Source organism: Taeniopygia guttata, chromosome 5 (genome assembly GCF_048771995.1).
Source record: "Taeniopygia guttata chromosome 5, bTaeGut7.mat, whole genome shotgun sequence".
Lineage (NCBI taxonomy): Eukaryota > Metazoa > Chordata > Aves > Passeriformes > Estrildidae > Taeniopygia > Taeniopygia guttata.
Genome location: NC_133030.1, coordinates 60804326 through 60830653, shown reverse-complemented (window position 1 = coordinate 60830653; position 26328 = coordinate 60804326). Strand labels below are relative to the sequence as shown.

The 26328-nt window shown below is 39.3% G+C and overlaps 1 protein-coding gene across 2 annotated transcripts; it reads right to left on the bottom strand.

Annotated features, from left to right (window-relative positions):
• Positions 1-270: 270 nt before the first annotated feature.
• Positions 271-26326, bottom strand: EXOC5 (exocyst complex component 5). Of its 2 annotated transcripts, XM_030275211.4 has the most exons (19): positions 26147-26326; positions 21568-21659; positions 19139-19286; positions 18593-18787; positions 14392-14456; positions 13911-13939; positions 13655-13764; positions 13119-13163; positions 12871-13011; positions 11712-11794; positions 11055-11264; positions 10771-10806; positions 9742-9889; positions 7599-7707; positions 6792-6912; positions 6310-6396; positions 3957-4065; positions 2787-3002; positions 271-2638 (listed from the first exon to the last, which is right to left on the bottom strand). In XM_030275211.4, the coding sequence occupies exons 1-19, from the start codon at positions 26171-26173 to the stop codon at positions 2450-2452; spliced, it is 2160 nt and encodes a 719-aa protein (XP_030131071.1). In that variant the 5' UTR covers positions 26174-26326; the 3' UTR covers positions 271-2449. The 2 variants fall into 2 exon arrangements, with proteins under 2 accessions (XP_030131071.1, XP_030131072.1); XM_030275212.4 differs by lacking the exon at positions 10771-10806 and having other exon boundaries at positions 26147-26320.
• Positions 26327-26328: the final 2 nt, after the last annotated feature.

Here is a 26328-nt window from a genome sequence, read left to right as displayed (position 1 = left end):
TTAACTCATTATATGAACATTAAAAGGCATATTTGTATTTTAGATACTATTTTATTGCATTCATAAGCCACTGGAAATATTTTTCTAAATTATATGCTATAAGAGCTCTAAACTTACAAATGTGTGAAAATTATAGTTCCCCCACCCCATCCCAACCCAACTTGTATTATAAAATAAACTTACTAACAATGCAGCCTTCTCCAGAAATACAAACTTTCAGTGTGTGCATGGGGAGGTTTTTTAAAGGAAGGAGAAAGCTCACACCAGTGATAAATTTGGTCAGTAAAATTACTTTTATTCTTTTTTTTTTTTTAAATAGAAGGGCTTATACAATTGAGTATAAATATCTTTGAGGAACATGGAAATGAAATGAAAAAAGTATTTGGAAGGAATTCTTTTTATTGAGGAAGAGTTTACATATCTAAGTGTTCACCTACTTTTTGCTGCCTCCTGTTAACAGGCATAATGGAAATATTGCACTGAGCATATGCATGGAAAACACAGCTAATAAAGCAAGGAATATGGTAAATACATTTCATACAACCTTAAAAAAATTCAAACAGTCATACAACAAATTCTGAAGCACTTTTGTGATCTGCAATCTCAAGATGATGTTCACTGTTCTGAAGTGTTAGCAAATTGACACTTTTTTTTTTTTTTTAATAGAAAGATTTTGTATTGGTTCATAAAACCACAGCCTTAAAATTGTTGGCTTTCAGTTAGAGAGGTAACAGAGAGGTATCATCTGAATTCACATCAGAGCTTTTGGAACAAAAATGGCAGCAGCAGAAGCAGGTGCCTCCTGCAGTGTCCAAACCCCTCTGTGGCTTTGCCATGGCCAAGGAACAGAGCAGAGCAGCCCAGCAGAGCAGCCAGACTCCCTGGATGCTGAGAGCCAGGCTGGCAGCCATTCCCTTCTTTACTGACAGAATGCTCCCCTAAATCCACAACGAAGCAGGAGAACCCCAGCTAAGCAAGAGAAGTTCCAACAAGTCTTGTCAATATTGACCCCGCCTGGGAATTCATTACAGAAGAGGAAAATACAATTCTTTGACCAACCCATAAAGTGAATGGATAGAAATGCTGCTCTGGAGATGGGAGACAATGAAGTTTCCGTAATGTGCTGAGTCCACAGCAGAAGGAACATGTTAGAAAGGATTTGCTCCACTGCAGTTCCAACCTGGTTTCCACAAGAGCCCATTCTGAAAAAAAAGATCTATTTACAACAATTTCCAGCTGCTTGTGGAAAAGCCACCCCAGAGGTTTCAAACACCATTGCTGCTTCAGTTCACTGTGTGCACACTGTGGGTCCTGTCAGGAACTCCTGAATAAACCCTGGAGCACAACAGACAAAGAGTAGCCTCTGTCCAACATCAGTTTGATCAGTGGAAGAGCAGCTTTCACACACTTCAACATTTTATATTGCTCAGGCACTGAGGATCAATTCTCTTCAGCACGAGAATATGCCACTCTAGGTTTTTGCTGGAGCCATTCCTGCCACACAGCAAAAACTGGGCTACATTTTATCCTTTCACTTCGTTAGAATTTGAATTTATTTACATACAAAATAAGACAGGAAAAAAGTTCTTTTATAGTAACCCAACAATGGGCACCTTCACTTGTAATAAGGATGCCTTAGGCAAGGCAGCTGCATTTACTTCAGGAGCATATATAAAATTCAGTGTGCTGGTATCAAACAGAAACAATAATGTCAGATCATACAATGCCAGTACATTCCAGTGGGCCCTCGACTATTAGGTAAAAAAAAAACAACCAAAGCCAAAGAACCAAAAATAAAAAAAAAAATCCAAAACTTTTCACCACTTTAGTTCTGTTTAGAATCCTACACAATGAATAAATTATGTCTTTCTGGGATAGTGTTTTACTCCTACATCTCAAAGAAATTCCAAGCTAATTAATTAGAGCAAGAAATTACATTGAGCAGGATAACGTTTTAAATGAAAGAAATGACTTAGAAACACCAATCAAAGATAATTTGATTATGATTAGCTGTGCTGAAGTCTAAGTCATTAAAATTGATGAAGAATGTTTTTACACTGGTCTATTCTATGTAATCCATTACCTACGCTATGCTCTGTAGTTCAAGTCTAACAAATGGTATCTGATAATTCAATATTGAAGACTAAAATACTTTCAATGCACCATTTGCTCTCCTACACCAACATGTTTCCAATTAAAAAAAAAAAAAAATTCAGTAGCAAGTAGATTTGTGAAATTCTTCACTGGGAGAACTTGAGCTAACATGAAACATCATCCAGATTTTTACCTGTTCGCCTTCTACATGGCCAGGTTTAAATATGGCTGCTGCTTTATCCTGAACACTTACTGTCCCACAAAAGTTACACCCATGGTTGGTTGGTAAGAAGTAATTCCCTGTGCTTTCTAACAACTGAGGCTGCCCAAAGGTGCAAGGTTTCCTGCCATGCTCTCAGCTGAAGTGGCGAGCCAGACGAGCAGACCTGTAGTCGACACGCAGCTGGACAAAGGAGTGAAGGATGTTCTTGTCCAGGTTAGCAAGTTGTTCTCCTGAGCAAACCTGCTTCAAATTGTCTGGGGCTACAACCAGAAGGTTGCAAAGTGCATGCAGGGTATCAAAGAGCTGTAAGACCAGCGCAATCTGTGGGCAAGAGGAAACAAAGGAAAAAAAAACAGAAATAATTAGAGTTGCTTGAAGTCTTAGAACAGAATATCCATCTACATCTTCAAAACTCTTCCTCCTGAGAGAGGATTTACAACCATCACTCCCTCCTCATGGACAGGCTCACCTTGAAGTCTTTGGCACACTTCCTGTACTCAGCCACATCACAGATGGCCAGCATTCCTCCCATGCAGCTGTAGGAATATTGCTGTAGGTGTTCATAGATGAGGCGATGGAAACGAACCCCAAGCTCCATCAAAACCGTGTCCACATTCTTGCCATCCATGGAATTCCTGATTTTTTCCACCTGTTTCCTAACATACCCACACACTTTAACACAAGCCTGGATTAAAAAATAAAAAGAAATAAGTAAGAATTAGGTAATTTAATTTCTTCCACATCATAAGCTGAATATCAGTTACTAATTCTGATTAATCTCAATGATGCGTTGCAAAAGTTTCTTCTCCAATTAATAATTTTCCACATTTCTTTTTATTTGCCATACAAAGATGCAAAAATGCAAGCAGAAAGATGGATGCAAGACAATATTCAAATAAGTTGTAGCTCCTATCAGTTCAGAATAGAACATTTCAATCTGGATTTTTAATTTAGTGATCGACCAAAGGGGGGGTGTGATTAAAAACCTCTTGTGAGTCACAATCATAAATCCAAATTAACAGCCATACAGGGATTTTCACCCTTCCCACAGAGCACCACACCCTCTGTCCTACTGCTGCACTTTTCCCATTCCCACCTGGCTGCAGGCATTCAGGGAATGCCCTCACTTCTGCCCACCTCCCTTGTTTCCTCCTCCTCCCTGCCTCTTTCCCTAATGTGAGCCATCCCAGCAGCCCCTAGGCTGGCATTCAGACACACTCACTGGAGAGACAACACTGTGCAGCAAAATGTTCATGCTGTACCTGTGATGCTTTGCCATGTTCCTGCCATTCTGAGAGGAAAAAGCACCCAGCAACTAGAGAGTACCTGATAATTGATTTTCTGAAACTGATAGCTTACAGATAATTATCAGCTAAAAGCTTTGTTCCAAATTTGGGCCTCTTGGGAGGGGAAAGAATGTGCCAGTTCCTCCAGCACTCACTGATTTGTGTCTGACACTAGATAAAAACTGCTCATGTTCCTTTTCAGCTTGAGAAAGTAGTCCCCAACAGAGTTTGGAGGTGCTTAGTGCAAGATGGAAGTAAATTAAGTATATACACATGTTGTCTAATGGGAGTTTGGTAAGGAGCATCTTGTACCTGGTAACACTCATGAGCTGGGAGGGACTTTGGTTACTTACATTTGTATATTGAATCAAAACATTGTTTTCATCTTCTGGTTTGAAATCTGTCTTCCTTTGCTCTGCAGCCAAGATGTGCTTCATCTGTCCAATCATACAATTCAGTGTCCTTTAAAGTTACAAATACAGATTGGGTTTTGAAGGGAACTTTTTCATTTCGTTGACTTTTATATTTATATATACTGACACGATTCTGGACAAAACCAAAACTAAGCAGCATAAAGCAATGAGGGAAAAAAAAAACCAGCATCTAACATTTTTCTATAGAAAAGATTTTATTGAAGCAGTTAGAAAAAGGAGCATCAGCCAAAAACAATCCCTAAAAACTCTTTCCTCCAAGTTCAGTGTCTTGGAGCAGAGGATGCAGCCTGCTGCTTTTAAAGGGGACACATCAATTGTGAGGTAATTCATTCAAATCCAGCTCTTCAGAGAAATTGGATAGCATCCTTCAGCACAGAGAGAATCCAAAGGAAGCATTCCAAAGAATTTAGCAGAATTAGATCACATTGCATATTAGTCAGAAGCAAGACCCAGAAAACACTTGAAAAATGAAGGAAGGGTGAGGGGGGAGAAGAAACTTCTTCCTCTGCCAGAGCTTGGTATTTCTCCTGCTCCCAGAAATCTAATGGAGCTTTACAGCATCAATTATTTCTCCTTTATAGGATTTATCTGTTCAGAACATTATCTAAGGTCAAGGCTCTGCTTTCCTTCGAGTCCAAAGCAAAGGTCAAACAGCAAAGCAGGCTACAGAGGCTGCAAACCCCTCCCAGTAGCCACCTTGGCCAGGAACATCCCCCTGGCTCTCTTCTCTTCCCCTCCCTTCTCCTTCACCCCCCTCATTCCCCCAACCTTCCCAAAGAAAACTGTCAAGGACATTCCAGGCCTTGAAGGATTCAAGCTGGGGTGAGGTGAAGAAGAATATATGTATCCAGAGAAGGGAAAAAACTCCTTTTATTCCTATGCACAGACCTTAGGCTTGTATTTCAGATTTACTTTGTTCCAAGTCCACATACCAAGAGAAATTTAAAGAAATAGTATCTTGCAGTCTCCTCAATTTCCATTTGGAATAAATACTCCCAGAAGGCTGTTTACACAAAATACATTCTGAGAGAAAACCAGTTGAACTAATTCTGTTTGGCTAATAAATCACTTCTACTGAGGTAGATAATTGCTGTGAAAGGTTTTCAAGAAGCTGCACTTGGACTTTTCCAGATTAGACAAAGCTGAAGCCATGAATGTTTCGAAAATTTGCTTTATTTTTTAAACTCATTCCTTTAAGCAGGACAATCAATTCTCAACATCATCAGTGGCACCACAAAGCAGCATGAAACAGCCTCACAAAAACATTTTACATGTAATGTTCATCTCAAAACTAATCTCTTTTTTATGTGCTGAAACACAATTTTTTTTTTAATTCCTCATCCAAACCTTTGATTGTACTGTCTTCTGACAAGAACTTATTCTCTTATTATTTAAGAGATTAATTATTTAACACAAACAGATACAAACCATTGCAATACTGATGACTGACCTGTATCTGTCTAGATCTAAGCTTATGGCCTCAGTGCTTAAAGTGCTTCCAACTTCATGTTTAAACCTCTAAGGTCATCTGCAGCAGGAGCAGCTAAAAATCTCAATTGCCACCTTACATCCCCTATTTCCACCTTCTTCTTGCACTTGCAGAAAATAATACACCAAATCAAAAGTAGGGCATCACACAACAGCTCCATTTCCTAATATTAAGCTCGTTACGTTTATTATTTTCCTCTGCTGCAAAACAGCTGTGATTTTAATTTACAATTTTTATAGCTATCCCCTCATTTTTATTCTGAGAAATAGAAAAAAGATTAAATGAGTCACAACCTCAAAGCAAGTCAATGTCAGAATCAAAATTACTCCAGGTCTCCAGACTTCCACGACTCGGTCTAATCCATAGCACTGCACAGATCCCAGCAAATCATTTAACCTATTTTTGTCAAACCTTGCTCCTAATGGAAATCCTGCAAGTGCTTAACCTATTTCAATCATCATTTCTCCCTCTTTCAAAGTAGAAAAACACCAGTGTGAGACAATAAGGTAACAGTGAATTATTGCACTCTTTCAACATAAGAAAAATCCTTTAACATCCTTCCAGAAGCATTTTATGGGTCAGAAATTTGCCATGGAAAACATGACCGTCTAATCACATAAAATCTAAATTTCCTATGCACAGTAATGGATCTTTATCTGTTAAAAAAAAAAATTTAAAAGATCAATTTTGAGTTGAGGAATAATTCATGCTTAAAAGGCCAATTAACATGTATCACAAAGGTGTGGTTTAAAAGATTAAGAGAAAGTTTTAATCTCTACTTGCCTATCAATGCCCATATCCAGCTTCACTTCCATTTGTTCTATGATATCCTTTTTCTTCTGAAGGCATTCAGATAATTTAGGAGAAGAACTGCAACAGTACAGAAGATGTGTGACAGTATTAAAACACCAAAACTAATTTGTTTGATGGGTTTGCTGCTTCCAACAGGATCTAGTGAAGATTTCCCACCCTAGCAGGAAAAGGGCACAGCCACAAACCCCCTTGAGTCCCACCTGGAATGCAGCAGCAAAATCCCCAAGGAGCAACATGTCTTTCCTTCCTATCAGTATCCTGGAGCTCACCCTCTCCTATTTATTTCCAAAAGAAACAATTTGTTTAAAGTTCCCTTCTTCCCCCTCCCACAATATCAAGTTGAACTACTCCAAGCATAAACTCTTCTTAATAGAGATGAGAAATGAAAAAAAATTGCTTTCTTCACCAAAAAAAAAAAAGACCAGAGCAAATGTTAATCAAAAGAAAGGTACCTGATCAATGGCATCAGATGATCATTGAACTGCTTGTCAAATAAATGGAAAATAGTATTGGCCTGGTGGACAACATCCAAGAAATAAAGATTTGCATTCTTTGAATCAGAAGAGGGAATGCCTGAAGCAAAGGAGGTTTCATTAGAATTGTAACAATATGCAGTTCTTATAATTAGCATGATGGCTTTTTAAATATGCAGATTTTTTCCATGAATGCTTAAATCACAGGCTTAGAGTTTCAAAAATTTACCACGGTGCCATATATAGAATTCTTCTGGTAGCTATTTGGTAACAAGCATAAGCACAGAAATACGTAACTGGTAACATTTCTGATGGCAAAACAGAGCAGTCAATCTAAAAACTCCTTCAAAATATGAGTTTGATGCTGTCTTACAAGACAGACAGGTTCTCACTGTCAAGATTTTAACTTCTTTAAACAAGTAGTTTTCTTATTTACTGTCACTTTAAGCACACAAATATACAAACAAGCATGGAATTCCTATCAACATTAAGATTTAATACAAAAAATATTCTCATGTTATGACATAGAATACAGAGGAAGGGAATGCTGATGTCCCAGCTACTGTGATAAAAATGTTTCTAAGGACAGAAGCACATTTCCATCTGTGCATCAATTCCCCAAATGAAAGTTATACTTTAGAAGCTATTAAATGTCAACTCCCAAACACACAAAACAGATTTAATTTAACCAACACATCCTGAACAAGGCCAATCAATAAGGCACAGCAAAGATCATCTGCACAGAAAGGCCAAGTAGATGAAATGCTCAGGAAATCCTGTACTCACCAGCAAGGCCAGTTTCTAATGCATAATCGATGTGTTCGGTACATAAGAACTCTACGAGCATAGAAAAAATTCTGAAAGCATTCTTGGGTAAGTCAGAGGGATCAGAGAGCTTTAAAGAAAAAGAAAAAAAAATGTCCTAAATGTCAGTTCTACATAGATTTGAAAGTTTATTGGATATTGCATAGGGGATAAGCTTAAAATGTAACACGTATTCCAGAATATTTGGAATTTTTCTCAAAATGAAAAGTATCCATACAGAGAATTATTCAGGAACAGCCTATAGTATCAATAAACCCTTCAGCATTTATAGTAAACTGAACCTGCCACAGGATGCTACAATAAGTAAAAGCATTAACAGTTTCTAATAATAACTGTAAGAGTAATAATAAAAGGAGATATTAATTAATAGCCCTTACAACAGTTTTCCAGATGCAGTCTCAGGAACTGCCTAACCTGCATGCCACTGGATGCTGGGAAAATGCATCCAGAAGAGATTACTCTATGCATATCCTGTATTTTTATTCTTTTAACACTCTCCTGGCACTGGCCACAGTGAGAAGCAGGACACTGGGTTAGCTGGAGCTCCAGTTTGTGTTCTTTTAGCACTGGAGCAAAAATAATGCAGCTGAACCTGGGCTACATTTAGCACAGTTCAGCTGGAGTCAATGGAGCATGAACACTTTTATTAAGTGCAGCAATGCCCACATTTACACTCAGCATCTGGACTTTGATGAGCTGTAAGCAACAGGGGATTTTGGACAGCAACCTGTCAGTAAATCCCTTTTCTAAAGAAAAACGTGACAGGGCTTTTGTACCTAGGAAAAACAGCTTTGGTTCCTAAGGAATTAGGTGAAGACTTTTATAAAGCTTGAAGGAAGAAAGATTACTACTGCAGCTGCAGGTCATTTACACAACACTCACAAATATTTCTGCTGTATTTCCCCCCAAAAAACCTCAAAAACCCAACAGCAGAGAGCCCCAAACACTGAAATGTTTCAATATATGGCTACATCAAAATTACCAATTTATTTATCCTAAAGCAGTCACAGCTGGCAGTACCCTGTGCACATCTGCTGTGTGACATAAATACCACAATTAGTTAGCCAGGGACTATCTTATCTTTTGCACAGTGAGCTGCTTTGACCACAAACCCCTAAATTCTAAAATTCTAATTCTGGAAATCTTCTTACGTGCCAAGATCCATTGGGGTTTCCACTCAAATACAATTCTTCTAAAATAATTTATATTAAATCTGATCTCAACAGGAACAAAAGGCTGTGCACATGTGGAAAAAAACAGTTTATATCATGAATTTAACAACTTCTAGTAACTATGACATTGAGAAAAATAATGATCTACCTGCTTGCCTTGCAGTCACACTGATTCTCACCCTGAGAGAGGTGGTGACCCTAAGGGTGGGCAGGTAACAGTTCCGTGTCTGCACCCTGTTCTGTCTTTGGCCCCACTCAGTTTATAAAATATTAAAACATCTAAATATCTGAAGTTTTTCTGCCCTAACCTCCTAGAATGTTAAAGGAATTAAAATTTCCTAGAAATCAGTGAGTTTAGCTAATTTAAAAAATCACTTTTAAGTCCGCAATTAAATTTCAATGGTTTTCATTTACACCAGTACCAGACAAGTATGATTGACAGGCAGTAAAACCAGCAATTTAATCAGAAGTAAAATACCTTTTTCATGTTAGACTGAAGCATTTAAAGTACTGTAGAGGGTTACCAAGCATTTTATTGGTGACCATTCACTAATGCAAGAAGAAATTACACTTGAGGCAGGAAAACAACTGTTGAACTATTCAGTATATTTTTAGAGCAGGAAAAGAAAACCACACTAATGGTTTCTCAGGTTTTGGGTCTAATTTAGTAAGAAAAGCAATGCAGCCAGTAGGTTTAACCATCCCCACTTCTTCCAAAAAGAGCCAGCATTAATCCTCACAAATTACAACTAGATCCACGTGGAAAAACAAACCCTCAGCCTCCACTGTGGCTCCATTTCCATGAAAAACACAAGATACAATTTGAAATGTCCTTTCTTTTCCTATCACACCTCAACCAAAAACTTAAGCTCAAGACTTAATCTCCCACACAAAATTATACCACTAAGAGAGGTCACAGGAAGCAAACTTACCCTGTGACATCTTTCAAAAGCTTGCTTGGTTTCTTGCAAAAGGTTAACCACCACTTCTTGGGACAGGAAAGTTTCCCCATGTGTGTCAATGCTTGGCCCCAGGGGTAAATTTGTTCGTTGCCTTAGTCTCTCTTTGAGGTCTTGAATACTGGAACAAAGACAGATCCCAAGAAGATTTCACCAGGTGGAAATTTTGGCACTCAAACTCAACAACAATTTAGGATCTTTTACTTGTTAACTCAAAAAACAGGACCCAAGACACGGATTAGGATGTGCAAGCATTAAGACAAGTCTTGCAAGCTTTAAAAACAAAAATTGGCAGTAAATGCAAAACTACCACCTCTGATTCCATGGTCAACTGTGTTCTGGAATGGCACGTTCACACATGGGAGCAGCTATTCCCCTTGTGGGAGGGGTGATTTCACTGGAATGCTACAGCACTTCTGCTCTGTGGACAGATTCAGCCTCCATCCACTCTGTCACACTGCACTTTCCAAACACTAATGAGAGCTTCCTATCTCATCCACACCCACAAATCCTCTCATCCTCATCCATTATCTCAGCAGTTCTTTATTTAGTCAAGCATGCTTCAACACATTTCCATGCATAAAACAACCCATACAGTTACGCACTACAATAAATTTAATTTTCCCCATGAAAATTAAATTTTCATCTTTGCTTTTAATTACTTCACTGCTGCTTTTTCCATATCATTCCTCATTCCTGAAACACTGAACTCAGCAGCTCTTTGAAAGGTGCACTTGCTTTAGCACCTTTGCTTCACACAAGTTTTAATATTTCCTATCCCACTTCTCACTGCTCCTTCATTAGTTTTTCTACCCTGAGGATAATGAAGTCTTGTTTTACCTTTCTCTAAGTCCATTGCATCTTCTGGGCTCACTAAGAGCTTTCTCACTGACATTGCTATGGTCTTTTCCCCTTCCTAGGTCTTGGGAGGGGACCACAAGACCTGGGCAGGTGAAAAAAAATGTATGCTTTTAGATACACACATATACATGCTTTAGGTACCTTAGTTTTGCTTCAGTCCTTTTGTGGATCTGGATCCTAAGTTGAAACATAGGTTTAACTGGTATTTTTCATTTCCAGTATGTACAAATACCATGCACTGAGTACATTTCACATGTACTGAGAGCAACACACTTTTGAGCAGAACATAAAGTGAAAGCAAATTATAAAAAGCTGTAGATCTTTGGCAGTTTATCACTGTGCATCTGACATGGCAAATACAGCCTTTCTCCCCTCACCACCTCCCTTCCACTTCAGAATTATCAAAGTTCCCAAAAGGAACTTACCCTCCAGTGCCAATGGACCTCTTCTGGTGGTTTTTGGAATCATAATAGCGCTGCAGAATCATAGCACTCCTACTTTTCAAATAGCCAATTTCCACCTCAATGTAATTCTCCAAGTAGGAAATGAAAATGGCCTTGATAAGCTTAGACAAGAAAGTCTGCTTATCAGTACCCAAGTTAAATTCCATCAATTTGCTTGACAGATTAGTGGTTCTTTATGCAAAAGAAACAAAGAAGGAAAGGGGAGGAAAAGGTTGAATGTGGATGAATTACAGCATTACACGTTTGTAAAGTACACAGCACAACAGAACCCTGATGGTGATTAAGACTTGGAGCAGTTTCACATTTAAGTAAAGAATTTCACATAATTCATGTTTAATTACACACAGCACCACTGCAATCAAGTTGCCAGTGAGATGGGGAGGACTGGCTTTTGCACAGTTTTAAAATTACTCCTGAAGATCACAATAATACCCATTGAAAACAATAATGGCCATTTTAAATTTGCCTTAGGAAACCCATCATTGTAAAGGTTAATAGACATTAAAATAATTCCGTTTTTATGAGAAGTTTACATTTTTGGCTTCTTTTTCTTGACAATGAATCTGTTTATTTTCCAATAGCTTCAATCCAATTACTTAATCATTGATATATAAATACCTTGTATATAGATCATAGAGGTTTTTAAGATACTGTTCTGCATCTGATTTCCTGTGTTCTTCCAGCTGGTCCTTCACATAACTCTGCAAAATTTGGTACATCTGTTAGAAGATCAACTGACAACCACAGGTCATACTCACTACTTCCTACATTATATGGAATTTCCTGCAAAGTGTAGAGCTTACTTAAAGGCAATTCATCTCTCCTTCACATCTCTAATTTGCACTTCCTGCATTATCCACAGAGGGGGTTAAACACACTTGTAGAAGAAAGTGATTTAATAACACAAAATAGTACTGTGTGAAGAAAAGACATAAGACAGATGGCTTTGAATATATGTCTGACCAACTAACACAGAATCCCCTCACTTTAAGAATCAAAAGCACCAGAGACCTCAGAGCATTTCTGCAGCAGACAAGGCAAAGGAGATGGTTACATATTGGCTTATCATAATACATACACAAAGCAGATACAAGCCTACAGCCTTCTTATCATTGAATATTTGGACAAAAATATAATTTACCATAAAATACTAATTCAAAACTGACACACAAAATTGGGGTTGAAACACAAGCTCAATCTCTACATTAGAACAACATCCCCAGGGAAACTTCTTTTTGCAAGGAAAGTCATGCTGTTGACTTTAAGAACTTAAGTGGGTGTATTTGCAGGATGAAAAACTTAGTATTTTCAATTATTCTAGATTTTCATAAATATTGCATTATCTGCAAGACATTATTCACAACATAAACTATTTTCACTTATTCAAGGCTAACCTCACACATGACACCAAATCCAAGAATGAGCAAATTGAAGATATGAAATGTGGAAGTTCTTTTCCTGATATATTCTTGGTAGGGGGCATAGAGAAGAAATCAAACTTGTGTATGACATCTCATGAATTACCCAACAAACACAGCAATTCCATAATAATTTTACATACTGAGTTTGAGAATTTGCTCTGTATTTAGAGCACAAGGAGATTTATTTTATATGGGCTTGATTATCTGTCCTAATTGTTACAGAGCAATGAGTTGATTCTATAACCTTATAAAAAGATTACAAATACTGCAAATTCTCATTAATTGTTATCACTAGATAAAATATTTTTTATTAAGAGGCTCCTCAATGAACTTCAATGTGTTAAAATTTGAAATACCTGAAGTTTAACTTCAAAGATATTTTGAATGAGTTTGGCTAGCACGGTCTCTGGATTGCTAAAGATTTCTCCAACTTGCTTATTCACTCTCTGGCAGAGAATGGCTGCATCTTCAAAGACATCATTCCTCAGGAATGCACCCTAGCATTGAGAAGCACAATTTAGAATATATTTACAACAACCTACAGGACTAAATAAATCAATAATGTAATGTGAATAAAGAAATGATGTAAAACAAACTGCATTACCTCTTGACACTGTTTTATGTACACATCAACACAGTGGGAATAGCCCTGTGGAAGGAGCAAAACAATTTAGTGTTAGAGCAGGCTGTTCATGCTTTCAGTACAAAACAAAATCTAGGAAATACAAAGCTTGTGAAAAAGTTACTTAAAAAACCCCAAACAAACAAATAGAATTCATTTAAAGCACAGACTTTTCCAAACCCATTTTTGTTACATATCTAACATAACTCCACTTACCACCACTCTGAATGGATTTATACCTCAAGTTTCAACATTCTTTCTCAAGCATAGAAGTCAGGTCACACCCATGCAAGAGGAGATTATCTTGGAAAGTTCTCCACTGATGCTGCCCCAAATCCCTCTCATCTGCCTCCTTTATTCCCCTGCACTTGATTTCAGATTGAACACCTCAGTCCTGAAGTGACACACTATCTGACATGAGGGTTGTGCCCACACAGATACATTCACTCAAAACAGGCACTTATTGTGCCGTGGGTCGGTTTTATTCACATATTTAAATTAAGCCCCTCAGCTTTTACCTTAAAGTGAAGCAAAACTGCTGCTACTTCTCTCATTCTGGAGATTTCTCCTCTGCGCTGAGCACTGGTAAACTCTTGAATTAACTGGCACTCTAAATCGTGGTACTTACCTGGAGAGGAAAGGGGATAACAACAAAAACCCATCAGGCTACGTAATTCAGGCAAAAACTGTAATACTGACAGTATTGCTTACTTCTTTAATCATCTTTAACAATTCAAATACAGCAATATGGATTGAACTGGATAGATAACTTACTTGCTATCTTTGATTTTACTTCAGAAAACCTGTTAACAACAAAAAAAAAAATAGCATGATTAAATTCAAATCCACATCACATGAGAAATCACAGGCATCCTGGATCGTGAACAGCAGGCACGCTGCTTAAAAATGAAAACATGCAGCACAAAGACGACAGAAAAGTTCCCCCCCACCCCGCTTTATATCCCTAAAAACCTACAAGCATCTAACTCAAATCTAGCATTAAGTCAGCAAAGCAAAATTATCCCATTAAAAGTCTGTTAAGCAGTTTAGGATGTGTATGTAAAGATGATCCTACAACATGAGTGCGTGAACACAAATTTGAGAATAGAGGAGAGAGAAATAAGCACACAATCCAGCTCAAAAGCTCCATGAATCCCTAAGCACAGCACCAAAAGGGGAGACAAGGGAAGCATCAGAAAAATCATAGCTGTGCGAAGATTTACTTTCTTTAAAAGATGTTCAGATAGATTTTTACCTGTCAAAAGGCAGTTCCTGTGCAATCAAATGCAGTTTCTGAATAATATCAGCTGCCTCTTTAATCTGGTGAGAGGAAAACATGACAGAGTCGTTAAAGAAGCTCTGATTTTGGGCTGTTCCTTTCCTCCCCCTGCACTGTCCAATTTTCATACACAAAGTTCCTATCCCTAAAGCTGGTTGAGTTGACATACCCGTGGAAGAGATCAACCCCTCCAAGTTCCCATATGTGCTTTTAAGATGCTTAAGGTATTTTTCTTTAACATAAAGTAATATAGGTCAAAATATGATGAAAAGTCACATTACATGTTCCCATTGGAAATGTCTGTGGATGTCTGTGTGAGCTGTGTGGACAAACAGCTCATACCAAAAAAAAAGCCATGACTGTGCTTGGCATGGAGAGGGGAGAAAGGGGAAAAAGGGGATCAAAGCAGAGCACACTCCCAAAGAAGGAGAAATGTAAAATGGATTAGAAATTATAAACTCTGAGGTCCAAAGTAAAAATCAAGATGGAAGTCAGGTAATTACAAAGCTACAAAATAAGAACAGGTGCATGAATACAAAAGTTAATAAATAGGTTAATACAGTATGCAAATCTGTCCTCTGCTCTGGGCAGCAGAACCGTTTATCAATTATTCTTCCACCGTCAATCAGCATAGGACGTGCATCTAAGTGGTGCTTAGTGACTGCTTCTTTGGGTTGAATAAAATGATGGAAAACACAAATTTTAAAGTGTGGGGAAGGCAGCTGCTTGCAACTGAACTTGAGTGGATTTAAGCAGTGTTGACTGGGCCAAACCTGACACAGCTGGAGCATATCTGATGAGGAGAAGCTAAGGGGGCTCAGCCTGGAGAAAAGGAGGCTCAGGAGGGACCTTCTCACTCTCCAAAACTTCCTGACAGGAGGGGGCAGCCAGGGGGATTTGGCTCTGCTCCCAGAGAATAGGGACAGGACAAGAGGAAACAGCCTCAAGTTGTCCCATGGGAGGATTTAGGAAAAAATTTTTGATGGAAGGGGCTGTCACTGGCACAGCTGCCCAAGGCAGTGGTGGAGTGCCCATCCCTGGAGGGATTTCAAAGCCATGTGGATGTGGCACTTGGGGACATGGCTTAGTGGTGGCCGTGGCAGTGCTGGCGGAAAGATTGGGCTTGAGGGTCTCAGAGCTCTTTTGCAACCTGAATTATTTGATGACTAAAAGCTTTATAAGCTGACACAATGGAGAACATGCAGAATTTGCCGTTTATCTTGTTCTTCCAATTAGTGATGATCCAGGGAACTGAAGTGAGAGGGAAGGAAGTAATGAAATCCTATTCTGCCACCACTTAGAGCAGGCTGGATTAAAACTTTTCAAGAATAGAAGCAGACACACAGGTAAGAATAGAGAGCACAGGCATCACACCAAGCTGGTTGTTCAGCAAAAATAGGGGCACTCAAAGTGTATCCATTCTGACTATTAAGAGCAGCTTATGTTTTGAACTGTCAGCTTACAATAGCCTCTTAAGGCAGAAGCTGCTACACTCCTCAAATAAATCCAATGAAAGAGCAGTTATTTCTATTAGCTTGCAGCAACATTAATACCTAACAACTGGGGTCTATACAATTGTCTATATATTAGCAGTTATTCACCAAAGCTACAAAATCAAAACAAACAAAAAAAAAACCAACCAAGAAATCCCACAAACACAACATTTTCTTTGTTTCCTCTTCACACAATAGCTGTTAACTAACTTAGATTTTATTGAACTCAGGACTTTTTCTATGCACAAGAGAAACCATGACAAATCAATTCTCCACAGTTTCTGCTTGAACCCGGACATCTTTAATTTTTAATTGAATCAGGCTTCTGTAAACCATTAAAACCAAAATAAATATTGATTTTGTAAAATACAACTTAAGGGCTATACTGTATCAGGGAAAAAACAACTGAAAAATCATGGAGAAATAATGGCAAGGGAGAATTTTAACAAAAAAACATGCACAAGTGAAAAGGCATAATGAAATTAAGTACAGAACATAAACAGAGAAATGGACATGAGAATAACAGTAAACCAATTAAGCAGGACAATGTTATTGCAGGATAAACCAAGTGAGCTGCTGATCATTTTGATAGTTTAATTGTGTTGGAGTGATTTGCTCAATTCAAGAATCTTCAGTACAGGACAAAGCTTGGTTAGCTAGCAGCACAAGGGAAATTATAAGGATTCAGAGGGTGAGGACACAATGCACAGAAAGGGACAAACCAGCAAGGAAAACTTTCACAGAGGTAAGTCAGAAATTGCTCAGTATGGCTGGGAGAAAGTGGGAAGCAACAAATAGAGAGCAGAGAAAGAAAGGAATCCAACAGATGTTAAGAACAGACACTACTGAGAAAAGTATCAATTAGAGCATAACTGTACTATATTCTTTTTTGTGCCTCTCCTTTCCCAGTGTCCCCTCAATGTCTCAAAGAAAAGTCCACATTTGTGAGGGCTGGCAGAGCACAAAAAATCATAACATCCTCTAAAACATTATCTAAAACCCCCATCAGTGTGAAGATCAGAAGACACTGGCAAAGCACTAAGGGGTCACACTTAAGAATTATTTGTTACCATCTCATACTTTAGAAGTATTTTTAGTACAAAGATGCATTAAGATGTAACAGCTCCTGTCTGGGCAGCCTCTTTTACAAACTCTTCAACTTATTGTTGAAACCAGGAGGCAAAAAGTTCAAGAATCCACCTGGCTGAAATTAGCCTCAGTAAGATAACTTGTATCCAGAAATTCTTGTTTGTGTTCCCACACCCTTCTGCTGCAGACTGGCACAACACTTAAGGCCTTTACATTTTTCTTCCTCCAAATTTGATGAGTATCTTATTATTCTTTGGGGTGTACAGAGATTCATTTGTTTACAAATTTCCCAGACTCACCCAATTTATCTACCAAATTTTTTGGGTTCTCCAACAGGATGAATCATGAAACTTTAATTTACAAATTAAAGTTGAATTCTTTGAGCCTCTTGAGCAGACAACACATCATTCTCTAACTTATGTTTTGTTATTCACCATGCTGCCACTAAATATTTGTAAAATGAATATTTTATTACTCCAAAGGAAAAAAGGAAAAAATTATGCAGCTCTGGGAAAGACTGTCCATAGAAGAACTTCCCATATGCTGAAACCTGTTTCCCTTGGAAATCAGGGAAGTTTTTCTCTGCTCTCTCTTGAATGAGGGCAAGCTATCAACTAATAATTACCATATATCCACAGACCATGAATCAAAAGGCACTGTGCAAGTGACTCCTTGGGAATACAACTATATAAAATGATTAGCTTTTCATTTCCCTGAGAGACACCTCCAGCTCAGTGGGAGGGGTGACTATTAACCTGTTCTCAGGTCTTCCATGAGCTGCATTTCAAGCACATCTTTTTGCTGAATGTGCAAATCAAGGGTTTGCTGTTTCCACATATTATAATTTTTTTCCTGACTACAACCATACCACTGCACAGAAGAAGGGAAGGAAGATTGTTCAGGATACACCACATTAAAAAAAAAACAACAACCAACAAACCCAAACCAACAACTTTACTATTGGAAAATCCAATGTGTCCTTTTGCTTAGAGCTGATTATTTTCCTTCAGTTTATTTCTGTTTGTCACACCACTCAGATTGTATTTGCTTCATGAACGTACTCTTGAAGCACAAGAAAAACAAAATGCTTGAACATTTCTTTGAAGTTTTCCTGCCTGGTTCCTCTAAATTCCAAGGGTGGAGACATAACCACAGGACTATACAAAGCCCAAAGGCATGCTGTGACAAAAAGGTATCCAAGGCCAGTGGACTGACCCAACAGAGCAAAGTTGCACAAAGAAGTTGCATTCAGAAACGTTCTGCTTTACAGGATGGATCTGAGGCAAGGGGTTCAAAGGAAAGAGGCAGATATTGTATTGCACTCCAAAGTTGCCCTCCCAGCGTTTCCCAAATCTCCGATAATTTCATAAAATGAAAAATGCCAACATTGCCACATTAAGCATCACTGAATACAAATGCTTTATCAGCAATCTGCAGCCCAGCGTTGTTAATTTACATTTCAGAACAATGAAACTTTAACAAGTCAGTCACTGAGTGGTTTGAAGTCTGACCATGGTAAGTCATGGTAGCAGCTTGTAATTAGGGCAGTCCCGCTTATTGCTTTGAACTGCTTTCATCCCGCTGACAGCTCTTACCTTTTCAGAGTTTGTAAAAACATCAGACTTCAGCTCTCCATCCAGAAACTCATTAAAGTATTTCATCAGCTTCTGAGCCTCCACAGCCCGTTGCCGTGGCGTGTTTACCCCCTCCAGCTGGTCGCCAAGGTGACAGACCTTAGTTGCTACATAGCTGATGTGCTCATCCAGTTCTTGGAAATGTTGGAAGGCAACCTGGAGAACACAGACACGAAACTCATGATTTCCATTTCATGTACTTCAGGAAACACAAGATTTCCTTCAGGCAGAAGCCCAGTGAATTCAGGTGCTGCATCTCAATGCTCTAATTAATAAATTACACACAACTCAAAGTTTAGTCTTTCTTTAAATTATTGTGAGGACTCCCCACTTTTTTTTTTTCTTAATGGAACATGCAGATAAGCCTCCTGTGACAGGAGAAATTATCATCAAACCCTCTTTATTCTTATATCAAGCAGCAACACCCTGTACCAAGAAAAGTTAATGGAGCACAGAATGCTTTGAAAATTTGCACAGTTTCCCACTGACTTTTCCCTTTGGATTTACCTGGTTGCTTTTCTGCAACTCTTGTACTTTCTTGGCAAATTCCTTTGCTTCCTTCTGGCACTGTTGTTCTAGTTTCTCCACCTTCCTCTGAATCCTTTCATCCATTACCTGTAATTCTTGGATATGATTTACAAATTCTTCCAATAATCTGATTTAGAATAAAATACAGGAAAACAGACTTTAGTTTGAAAGACACGGGCTTCTGAGGAGTTTAAAACACCTCAAAAAAAAAAAAGTAACTTGCATACAAGGCTGATCTAACCATGTTCAACTTAGAAATGTTTCTTTATTTTAGATTTAAACAAATAAATTTAATTTTTATTTAAATATTTTAGAAAATAATACTATTATTATATATAACATTCAATATTTTAGAAAAAAATCTGTTTCTAAAATTTTGTTTTAAACTACATCACCCTGGTTGTGCACCACTCTATGACAACACAAAAACTCATGGAGGGCCAAAGAAGAGAAGAACACCAAAATATCAATCACTCAGGAACATGGCTCTGCCACAGATACAGAAGTCCCTTCATCCCCATCTTCCCTAAATAAGTCTAATATGGAAAAAGAAAACTTAGGCCACTACATTGTAAGGGATACAACAGAAAAATATTCTCTATTCTACATGTTACTGTAAAGTTGGAAGTCAGCATTACAATGAGTAATTATTAATAAGTAACTGAGACAGCCATAATTTCATAATGTTGTTCTGACTGACTTCACTTCTTCCTATACCCATTTTAGAGGGTTTTTCTGCCCTTTCCCATCATAAACTTTTCTTTCAGACTCACATTTTACTCCTCCCAATCACAGTACATCTGAATTCATTCCCTCTGTTCTTTTCATTCTGTTCTCAACATCTCTCTTCCTCATTCCTGTTTTTGTTCATTCTGTCCCATTTCAGTCATATTTTCAGCTCTTATTTCCTAAATATCCCAGTCACTGGTCAAGGAAAGGATTACTCCCAGATCCTCCACAGCCATAAAACTCATGCTAAAAATGGAAAACATCTGAAACATTTCAGAACTTTGCTGTCCAGGTTTAATGTCAGAAGAGGCTTTTAGCCCAGTCAGTTACTTGAGAACTTTTCTTTTTCTTAAAGAAAACTGGACTGAGGCAGAAGTTGGTGACTCCTCTCCTTCACTCCTGTTTGTTAGAAGCCCAAGAGCAAGGACACTGCAGCAGGTTTCACAGAAAACCACAAGGAACACATCTAAGTTTACAGAAGAATATGGAAAATCAAATTTAAACAACAAAGCATTCTTTCAAACAAAAGCCTAGAGACATTCAGGCAGTCTCTATTAATTTTAACTAACTGATTCAGGCTGGGGTTTGTGTTTTAAACAGGTCTTGTGTCAACTCTGAACTTATTCAGCAGCAATGCTCAATATATTGAGAAAGGAAAGAAGCAGAAGAGGTAGCTGCTGGTCAGGTTTACAGATGAAAAATAAAGACTCCAATACTCTTTCTAGCAAACAAAAGCAGCATCTTCCAAAATAGAAAAGAAAAAAATAGGTACAAAAATATCTGTTTCTTTTTTAAAGATTAATTTTGGCTCCCTGCCCAATACTAGAAGATGCCACAAGAAAAATATTTACTGTTGCAGGTTTTGCTTGCTTGTCCTGAAAAATATGGAAGTGCCTCCCAGAAGTTCACACAAGCAAACCAGAAGAAATACAGAAAATCTGTTAAATTAAGTACGAATTTGTGCAAATCATGAACTACCCTAATGTATATACTGGGCAGAAGCACAGAGAAAGAGTTCCAGGGAATAATGCTGTGTATTTCCAGGCTTCTTCCTGCTTCAGTCACAGATAAAGCTCTGCATAGGATACAGGCCTCAGACTGAATGTCAAGAGTTCAGCATCTTGCTGGAAATTCAAAAACATCCTTTCTCTTCTCAGACACCTCCAAAGAGCCAGAGTGTTCCAGAAGAAATGTCCTTTGACTGTGGCAGGTTCATTGCTGACATTTTAGTAAGTCAGATTATTTTATCACAAGATCTTGTCCCCAGAGCTGCCTCTCTTGCTGTTCTACCTTTTTGTGCCTTTTATTTGCAAACTACTGTGTCTTAAACAAGGCAGCTCAGGAAACTAAAGTAAGAAACTCCTTAAATTAACTCATTAACTATCACAGCAGTGAAGCCTCATATTATGCTTGAATCCAGCAACTGTCTGACAAGCACAAACAATATCAATTCTCCTTCATTCAAAAGGTCTCAATCAGACAGTGACTTTCCCTACTCTTTACTGAATAATTAGTTGTGAATAATTGGCTCATAGTCACAAATGTTAGCTATTCTCCCACATGAAAACCCCCTTGGACACACAGCACCACTGCACACAGGCTTGTGTGGAATAAATATATGGAATAAAACAGTATAGAGATACATCCACTTTGACCATTGTGCAATTTGATTTTTTTACCTTTTGGGATCGAAAGCTTCTCCACCTCTGGAACCTCCCCCAGGTGTTCTCCATGCCAGGCGTTCAATGTATTCATCTGCCACAAAAGGCTCCTGGCCACAGAGGAAAAACCCTTTACAATGTGCCACAGCAGGTTGTTCCTTCAGCAGGTGCTCACACCTCATTTTGAAAGTGTTTAGAAGCTTTACTATAATCAAAAGTACAGTGCTGGCAATTACTCCATCACCTTTTGGGCTTACATATTTATTGCTGAGAACACTGCTTTTAATATGATCAGTTGGAACATCAGGTTTAGATACTATCAGAGAGTTTGCAAAGAATGTGCTGCAGGTCTGTGAAGAGCTGGCTCTAAATGACATTATTTGCAGCTGAGTTTGTGGCTTTTCATTCCAAAGTGCCTGAGCTCTGCAGCTGATTTGAGAGGTTACACCACCCTAGCCAGCCCTCAGCTGCACAGCAAAACACATCAGAGAATTCATCTGCCTACCAAAATTACGTGGCAAAATAAGGGGTTTTTACAGTTGTTCAACTCTCTGTCACACCACGGCATCACACACAGAACTGACCAAAAATCCCAGCCCAAAAAACCCAGCATGAGATGGCACTGAATGCAGCCCCACTGCATTTTGTTTCTGCATTTATCTGCAGAAACAGAGCAGATAAAAATGAGGAAAAAAGGCATAAAAACAGAGGATGAATTTGATTTCCACATGCAGAAAAAACACGGTATGAGTGATACTAGAACTCAAGGTTACACAAGTTTCTTCCAAAATATTTGCTGGTTCTTCCATAAAAATACCACTCAAGGGTAAAGAATTAAGATTATTTCTCCACCCAACAACATTTTCTGAAGGCAGAGGCCTCATTTAGAAACTCAAGATGTCCTATTTTAGCTGGCCTAATAATCACACCAGCTCAAACATTTCATCACAGAGTTAATACCAAATTACTCTAAACATAGTCCAATTTCTATCATTAATAAAAAGAGTATTTATCACTTCAGCAGCAGTGATTAGGTGCTAACATCAGCACTCATAAGACCAGTAAGGAAAATATTCTCACAACCACCGGGATTTTATAGAAGGCTTTTGAATCATAAGAAATAACAGTTCTAGAAGTGTGAAACAACCCAAAACATAGCTGGGAGTGGCTCTGGTGAATAGGAGTATTTGATGAAGCAATTGAATATGCCACCACTGCTTTTGATAAAACTTGGTTGAAAAAAAAATGAAAATAGTAAAAAATAAAGGCATCTCAACAGGTATTACAAACATATTGTATCAATATGTATGAAACTTTGTCACAAGCAATAATGAGGGGAAAAACAGTATTACAGAGTTAGTTTTGAAAGTAAAACCAAGGGTTGAAAAGCAAATATTGCCTGTTCAAGGTCTGTTTCCTCAGAAACAAATTATGCCCTATCCAGTCAGGCCCAGCCACTAACCAGGAAGATAAAAGCTTTTTAAATATACTTTGTCACACGCTGAATCCTGATAGACATGGCAGAAATGTTATCACTCAGTAACTCCTCATCCAGACCGACTCGAGTAACTATGTTGTGCTCAGCCTCCTTGGCTAAACTTCAAAAATAACTGGCTGATACCACATAAAGACAATTTCCCTACAAGTCACTCATCTCTTTAACCAAGTCCTTCCTGATAAACAAGTTGAAGTTTCCTTTACAAGAATCCTTTTCATCAAAAGCCACAATGCCACGTTTTCATGCCAAGTGTAAATTCCCTCCTTATGCCATCTTGAGATTTAAAAGTTTGGAACACTTCTGTAATTTAATTATAGGTGAAATGAGTCATTCAGTGCAGTAACATTCCATTCAGGGGAGGCCTCCCAATTACCTGCAGAACTTCTCCTTTATATGAAAATCCCCAGTTTTTCCTCTGAAGATCTTGTAATTTAGCTGAGGTACCACTCTGGTTACAAGGATGCTAAAGCCAAGTATGGAAGAACCCTGAATAAAGGGTTTACTGACACCCTGTGTGTGCAGATAACATTTTCTACATTTCTCCCTTTCCCAGATGTTCCTACTAAAAGATAATTCACCCACACACATATAATGGCTTTGAGTATTTTTTCATTTTTGTAAAACAACATTCACAAAGCTTTTCTGCAAGCCTCCTCCCCTAAGGAAATCTGATGTAGATGCCTCAGAACCTCAAAAAATATTATAATGCCAATCTTTCTCCACTCCATCATGCCTCTATATACCTCTAAATACTCCCTGAGTTCATGTGTACACAGACCTGCAGCTCCCTTCCTGGAAAATACCTGATTTTCCAAGAACACTTACACAGGAGACCTGTCCTTCAGTTTTTTAATCATATAAATAGTGGTTTATATTATTTAAGAAATATTAACTGCAGTGGCTATTATGTGCAGGATCAAGAGAAACAATATGAGATTTCCCTTTCAATTTTCTACAGAGGGTGTGCTAAAAATAATCTACTTGATTCATATGGAATAAATGAAGTTCAACATTGTCTTTCTAAGACATGATTTTCCAGGTTCCACTGCAGATCCAAAAGTTCTTACTTTAGTTTGTATCTTCCATACACATTTGCTTTTTTAAATGCTATCTTGATAACAGGGTTACTCATAGCTGACAGCCTAACTCCTATTTTAAGTCCCCTATCCTGTTCTGCAGAAATTGCTGAAAATCAGCTATTACAAATGTCATTTGCAAGTCCTTTGCCTGTTATCAGATGAGCCCCAACAGTCAATTTCTCCAGCTTTGAACTTCCCTCTGGCTCCAGAGGAATTAATGTGATCCCATCCATTCAGCCAATACTCCTGATTTAATAAGAGATATGCCTGAAGTGGGTCATAACCTGGTTTGATCTGGTGTTTACAAATGAAGCTACACTGGACACAGCCAGTTTAAAAACCAGTTTAGAAGCATCCACTGTTAAATAATGCTTTAAGTTATGTGAGGGAGAATTCAGTCCATGTTATGCCCATTTTCAGCACAGATCCTGCTGCACAAGTTCCCATATCTGTACTGAAATTTACTTAAAACACACACTCATGAAAATATGGTAATCAAATTCCATCCTCAGCAGACAGCTAAGAGCTACTCCCCATAATAAGCAGATTTTTATGTTCTTATATAAGGCAAAAATTTCAAACTAACCAAGTAGGCAACATTAAATTAGCGGACATCAACAAAAACTCTCTTGCCTTTGGAGTGAAAGTGAACTGAAAGTGGGAGAGACAGAAATACTGGATTCCATGTTGGAAAGGCATAGTTTCTAGCCCCAATCTCCAGGCAAAAGTCTCACCTAATTTGCAATTTTATCTTTATTGCTATTGCAAAGTGGAAAAAGTTGTTGCACGACCCAAATCAGCCAAAACACAGTTTTCTTTCCATATTCAAATCACCTCACACTCAACACCCTACAAAGAATTGAATGGTGCTGTCATCATGCTGAGAAATCAAGGGGCTCCTAGAGTGGTGTAGGGAGGGTACAAAACCTGGCATCCAGCCGTAGGAACACCGTATTTTAGTCCTGCTATTTTTTAAAGCTATGCAAACCAAAAGATGTGAGTCATAACACTCGTGTGCCATCACAATGATTCATAAATTCAAATGCACACAATGCATTTACATGAACCCCAGAGATGGGATCTTCCAGAGAAACAGGAAGACCCTTTCCTGAAGGCTGGGCAATGTGAGTCCCAATAATAACCCACCAGAAGAACAACCAGCTCTTGAGTGACTTGGAGAGCAAACACAGGACACCTGGGGATGACACCGTGACACAGGGGTGAAGAGGAAGTGGGGACACCACACTTTCTGTTTGACACGGGTCACATCACAAGAGTTCATGGTCCAGGCCAGAAGCTGAAGCCACAGAATCACAAAAGGGTTTGGGTTGGAAGAGACCTCAAAGATCATCTCGTTCCAACCCGCGGCCATGGACAGGGACACCTTCCACTATCCAAACCCCATCCAACCTGGCCCTGAGCACTGCCAGGGACGGGAGAGCCACAGCTTCTCTGTGCCAGGGCCTCAACACCCTCACAGGCGAAAGAGTGATATCATTCTTCCTAATATCCAACCTTTCAGTTGGAAGCCATTCCCCCTGTCCTGTCACTACACATTCCTGTAAGAAGTCCCCCCTCCATCCCTTTGGCAGGCTCCCTTCAGGAGGGAGACGATCCTCGTGCATCTCTTCCAACTTAGGGCATTCCGCAATTGCACGGGAAGAATCTGACAGACTCCTGCTATTCCTGTCCTGCTCCTGCGCGGCCTTGGCTGAGCTATTCTCCTTCCTTGCTTTGCTCCCACCTCGAGTAAAGGGAGGGCAAAGTCATTCCTTTATTCCGCTCCAGCCCCACCGTTCCCACCGCGCCTTGGGCAGAAGGAGCGCGGGGCCGGGCCCGGCGTGGCCCTGTCACCGGCCCTGCCGGCAGCGAGGCCCTGCAGCGGGGCCAGGAGGGCACCGCACCCCGCGGGGCGGCACCGCGGCTCCCCCAGCCCCACACACCGCCCGCCCTTCCCCGCGGACAGCCTGCCGCATCCCCTCAGCGCAGCCGGCCCCCCGCCCGCGGGGCCCGCACCCACCTCGAAGAGCTCGGCCGTGGTGGCCATGGCCGCAGGGAGGGAGGGAGGAGGGAGGGAAACAGAGGGAAGGAGGGCGGCGGCCCCTCGGTGGCCCCTCAGCGCCCCTTCGCCGCCGCTGCCCCGCCGCTGCCGCCCATTGTGTCCCCCCGCCCCGGCAGCAGCAGCGGCGGCCGCGGCGCCGC